The sequence below is a fragment of the Rhagoletis pomonella genome, unplaced genomic scaffold (assembly GCF_013731165.1).
Source record: "Rhagoletis pomonella isolate Grant_MI unplaced genomic scaffold, Rhpom_1.0 Rhpom_scaffold_00003, whole genome shotgun sequence".
In the NCBI taxonomy this organism is placed as follows: domain Eukaryota; kingdom Metazoa; phylum Arthropoda; class Insecta; order Diptera; family Tephritidae; genus Rhagoletis; species Rhagoletis pomonella.
Genome location: NW_023458557.1, coordinates 15,985,483 through 15,991,179, shown reverse-complemented (window position 1 = coordinate 15,991,179; position 5,697 = coordinate 15,985,483). Strand labels below are relative to the sequence as shown.

General features: G+C 35.5%; 1 protein-coding gene across 2 annotated transcripts in view; it reads right to left on the bottom strand.

Moving 5' to 3' along the window:
- Nucleotides 1-1,906, bottom strand: part of LOC118735041 (protein diaphanous) — a gene marked incomplete at its 5' end in the record, with an annotated part of 120,359 nt that extends 118,453 nt beyond the window's left edge. For both annotated transcript variants that reach the window (XM_036464633.1, XM_036464632.1), the window contains 1 exon segment: nt 702-1,906. In XM_036464633.1, the coding sequence (XP_036320526.1) occupies nt 702-1,906 (1,205 nt within the window).
- Nucleotides 1,907-5,697: the final 3,791 nt, after the last annotated feature.

The window sequence follows — 5,697 nt, the reverse complement described above, 5'->3', positions numbered from 1 at the left end:
TATTTTTACTCTTCTTTCTCTACATTTTGTAATTGTAATTGTATAATGTAATTGTATAATGTCATGTAAATGTATAATGTAATAAATTATATTTTGTCGTATTTTTACTCTTCTTTCTCTACATTTTTAGTACACTTCTGAGCAAGTTAGGATTTTCTGCTTTTCACCACGTGAAAAAGCATCTCATCTTCCATCCGAATCAACCAAAAAGTGAAAATTGATTTTTTGACACCTAAGCCCCCTTTCCGTAGACCAGGTCACATATGAATATTTTTTTCCGGCTAACTTGTATGGGGCGGCCCACTGTGCGACGTTTTTGATCCCAAATATTAGGATAATTATTTTGGGTCTCTGGTTAAAAGTTGTCAGAATGTGGTGCGGCTATAGTTTGTTCGACCACTGTATGTATGTACATATGTACATATATAATGTACGCTGCACAGATTCAATAAGTTATGTTAATAGTATTGCCCTTGTATAACGTTCTGAAAATGCTTTCCAATACAAAAAAAAATGCTTACAATAGAGAATTTTGCAGTACAGCATTGGGAAAAACATAATTAATGCAATAAAGAGTTCTATCAAGTATAATTTTGCAGAATGTTAACAGCCAGAATTTTTGTTACAGAATGTTGTATTTATTATAAAAATTGTGTAATCAACCCGGTAGCATTTTCAACTTAATAATATATTCCACTCACCTTCAGCACATTACTGCTGGATTTTACAGCTTCAGTAGTCATTAGTAGTTTTATTTGTTCTTCCAAATGTACTACCTTGGCTTCAGCTTCTTGTTTTGAAATTTCTAATTCCTCTATTTTCTTTTCATACTCCTCAGAACGCCTTATCTCTTTAGCTTTCACCTTCTCAACTATATCATCTAAAATAAGGGACGTATCAATGTTAAACGTACGATTTTCGAAGTTTGGATCGCAATAGCCCTTATGTAAAACTATTTGTTGTATGCATTCTTCAATTAGTTGATAGTATGCCGGACGAAAGTAAAAATCATCTCTTATATATAGTAAATGCTGGAGTATTGACAAGAAATATGGTTCGGAGCTGGTATCTGTTACAAGATTTTTAAGTACATCAAAACAGTCCGTCATATCGTCCATGTTAAAGCTTACGTTCTCAAATCTTTGGGTAAACTCTTCGAAATCATCTTCTCGTATTTCGTTAAAAATTTTAAAATGTTGTTTCAAAGCATCGTTATTACTTTTTGAAACGATGTCTTTAAACTGATCAAATCTTTCATAAAGTCCCATTCTCATTATTTCACAGCGTAAGTGTAGACGAAAGTTTAAGTCACTGGGCGTGTTTGTTAATGTATTAATAAATATAAGACTATGGCAGGTTAAATCTTTCTTTGTGTCACTTTTTTCTTCAACGAATAAAGCATCAACGATTGGCCTAAAACGTTCACTCGTTTTATATTTGTTCGATGCGGCGGTAGTAATCGCCCTCAGTACTTTATCATAGCCATCACGTTCCGGGACAATACAAAATGATGCCAGTAACTTCAAAGCTTCGCACATTGTATGTGGTTTTCGGGGATTTAATGACTGCGCTAATAACAGGACAACTGTGTGCAGCTCAGGCGTTAACACTAAATTCAAGCCCCATGTATTGTTCATTACAGCTTTCAAGCAGCGAATACACTCAAACTCAATTCTATCGAAACCACGCTCTTTGAAGGAGCGTCTTAATAATAAAACAATTTCATTTATACCATCTTCTCCGAACTCCTTTATCCACGAAATGGGATTGCTTGTAAGTGCTACCCGCAAACTCTCAAGGCACAGGTAGATTTTATTTTCACTGTGCTCTTTGTTACGCATGTATTCTATGTAATCATACGGTTTTTCAAATCGTGAACTTGAACGGTTTTCGTTAGCTGTTTTGCCTGAAATAAAAAAAAATTGATTACAAATACAGTTGCAAGAACGAAGAGAAGGTAAAGAAAAATTAGCACTTTCTCTGACATTGACCTAGTTACGACAACGTAGTCTCAAGCATCTCTTAAACGATTGCCCAGCGGACTAAGAATCCTAGAATTTTCGGGAAAATAGATGAACCATTTACATGGGAAAGGCTGCGGTGTACAAAAGGTCTCTCTAATGTATCACAATGGGGAATTGTGGCTGAGGCGTGACTCTCTACATCCCCTATACAGTGTGGCAGTCATAAGCTTTGGTGAGTGTGTCTAGACCAGGGATTGGCAAAGGGTGCTGTTTTTGTGACTTTAAGCCTACTCACGTTAAAAACGGGGGATGAACGAACACCAGCGCAAAGCGTGCTGTCTTACAAATACAGCCACCACAAGTGAACGATGCTTATAACAGCTCATACTGATATTGACTTCGGCAAAGCTGTACTCCGAATGATCGTGCACGAAACCAGCAACCGCCGTATTTGATCGACTGCCGAAAGCACGATACTGCATTTGGACGGTTGCCGAAAGCATGAGAGCTCATTGGGACGGTTGGCGAAGGCAAGACGCCGCAGTTCGTTTGTTGCAGAAGTCGTTTGACTTGTTGCTGAAAGCCATTTCATTTGTTGCTGAAGGCATGTTTGATTGGTTGCCGAAGTCATGATACTGTATTTCAAAAACAATTCAACGACATTTGCTTGTTTAAAATGTAGCATTGATATGTACATACATACATACATACGTACGTATGCACATTCCTCATAACTAGCCTGCCAACACGTTCTTGGCGCCAGCAGAGTGTAAAGGCCCGTCCACATAGAGCTTTGGCGTTGCGTTGGCGTTGGCGTCGCTTAAACAGCTGACTATGAATACATGAATTCAAATGCAGCCATCCAAATAGCCAAAATTCGACAACGCTCACGCCAACACAAAGCAAAAAGATGGCCAACTCTTAACTTTTCGCTCGTCAGCTGTTGCAAATAAATTAAATTATGTGAAATATTTTTCCTTTTTAATCAAGTGCGGGCAAGAAATATCGTTTTTAATGTATTTTTTGATATGGAATATTAATTTATCTGTCGTTAGTATGTTAATTTAGTAGCCCAAGCATTCGCTGCCAAGCGTTCATTGTAGCAAGCATACTTTTAACGTGCGTTCTGTCAAACCAACGCCAAGGCCAACGCGAAAGTTCTATGTGGACCGGCCTTAAAGCAATTGAATGGTAGACGCGCTATAAGTACATAAACCACGTTGTCGAGTTTAAATCGCGGTAAATCAGCTGCACTTGATAGTAGTTGGTTGAATAAGGAAAATGAATTCGCAACAAGAGTACGGGATGTACATAGCTCAGTGGTTAACGCTTCTGACTTTGAACATCGAATACGCAGGTTCGATCCCTGCTGAAGTCTAGAAAAAAGAAGTCTGATGAGGAGATGTGGTGATCTCCGAAATAGTGCTATAACTTCTACCGCTAAGACTTTGTTGCTTTTTCAATTTTTCCTAATAAACAATCGTGGTACAAAGCTCAATAAAAATATTAAAAATAAAATGTTAACAAGCCACAATAACATTGACAAAAAAACTTTTTAACATACCACGCTTTTATAAATGGACTAAAAATTAGAAAAAAATTTATCTCAGCCACATAGAATTTGTTTTAATAACTTTTGATTTTGAAAATTTAGCAAAAGTCTTATAAAAATTTTATGAGATTGAAAATGAAAAGCGTGGGGTGCACGTAATAGACCTGCATTGATATGAAGAGTAATATATGTATTTATGTATGTGGGTATATGAATAACGACCGCCTAAAATCGATCTCAAATTTGTACTTTCTCCGTCGAAGTTTTAGGTATATTTATAGTTTGACTATTTTCAATCAGTGGCATCAGTCGGAGAGTGTCAACGTGAATAGACATGTATTTGATTGCTCTGCAATAATTTGTTATAAATCGAGATATTTCAAACTTATATTCATGTTTAAACTTGGCTGATGATTTTACGAGATAGTGACTCTATACCATCAATGAAATATTTATAAACAAGTGAAAAAGATTAAATTCAAGAGTTGAATTCTAAATAATAATTTTTCTAATTCCACCTTCTTTTGCACAAAATAAACAAAATGGTAAACAAAAGCGCGGTGGCTGAGTGAATAATGGAAGAGTGTCACAAGTGCCGAAAAGGCACAAGAGAGAAAACTGGATTGCACTGTGCGGGTGTGTGTGGTAGAGTCTATCACAAAACCAAAGCGTGTGCATCTATAGATGACTACTGTTTGCAAGGTTTAGTAAATTGCCCCTACTTAAGATTCATGTGTGATGACTGTGTTAAATACATATCTAATGTTGATTATGCGCTCAAACAAATGATATCAATAGCGGAAAGCAACAAAATAAATATATGCGAGCAGAAAACGGAATTCGAAAGCCTAATAAACAATCATAATAGGGAAATCAAGGAATTAGTAGCTAACAATGAGAAAGAAATTAAGAGGGTAATGGAGACTTCAAATAAAGCAAATAAGGAGAAAGATGATTTAATTAAGAGGGTGGAAAACGTGTGCATTTTTAATAAAGAGTACTTAGAGAAATCAGCTGAAGGTTTGTCTAAGCAAAGAGACACAAACAATGGTAACAGCCTTACATCGTATACTAATGCTTTAAAAAGTGTCCCACCTATTATAATATATATTATTTTATGGGCAAATCTAAAAAATAGGTACACTTTCAAAATAAAAATTTTAATTTTTAAATTTGTGTGCACACCTATGTTTTATATATCATTTTATTCGTAATCTATTAATAAATCGATTAATATAAGTGTAATTCATTTTCATCAAGTGCTTTAAAAGTTAGACGAGGAATAAATATGAAATAGAAAACAAAAGAATAAGCTGGGTTCAAATTACGCTGTTCAAGTTGTAAACTTTGAACAAAGATTTTGAAAGTTGAACTCACTTAATTGGGACGTTCTAAATTCAATGGCATGCCCCGTTTTACCAGATTGGCTCCGATTTTCGAGATAACGGTACTTGAAAATTTGATTAAATTTTAACTATTTTATAAATAACTCCCTCAGTTTTGAAGTTATTGTACTAAAATTTTGCACATAACAGTTTTTTAATATTACCTTAATTATTCTTTAAAATTATCGAAATAGGTTCACATTAACATACATATAGCTCCAATACAACTGATTACTCAGATATGTGTTTTTGCGCTATAACTCTAACTTCATATCTGAATAATAAATTGTATGCGTGCTATATGTTAAATTGAACCTATACTAAATTTTAACCTGTTTAATTGGAGGAGTTACAACGCAAAACAACGTCTCTGATCAATCAGTTGTATGGGAGCTAGATGTTTTAGTGTAGGGATGCACAGCAAAGGTGCACGCAGTCGACGTCGCGGGCAAACTGCGCGCACGCGAGCATGGTAGGTGAGATGAAGTGAGCTGTACGGAGATGGCATCGTATACATATTAACCACTTCACACTTCTTTTCAATAAAAATGCATTTATGTATGTGTACTTTTGCGACAACTGAGCCAGTGACATCAGGCCACCAGAAAAAGCCAAATTTTCCAAAACAAAAGTGCCAAGTTTTTATTATCATGTTTAATAATTTTTTTGATTCAGTAAAAAGTGTATATACCCACTAGAACTTGAAGGGAGATCTCCCTATGTGAGGAATAAAAGAGTACTCCCCTTAACCTGATTTCTGAGCAATAAGAGAGATTTGTCGGTTTTGTACTCCTTT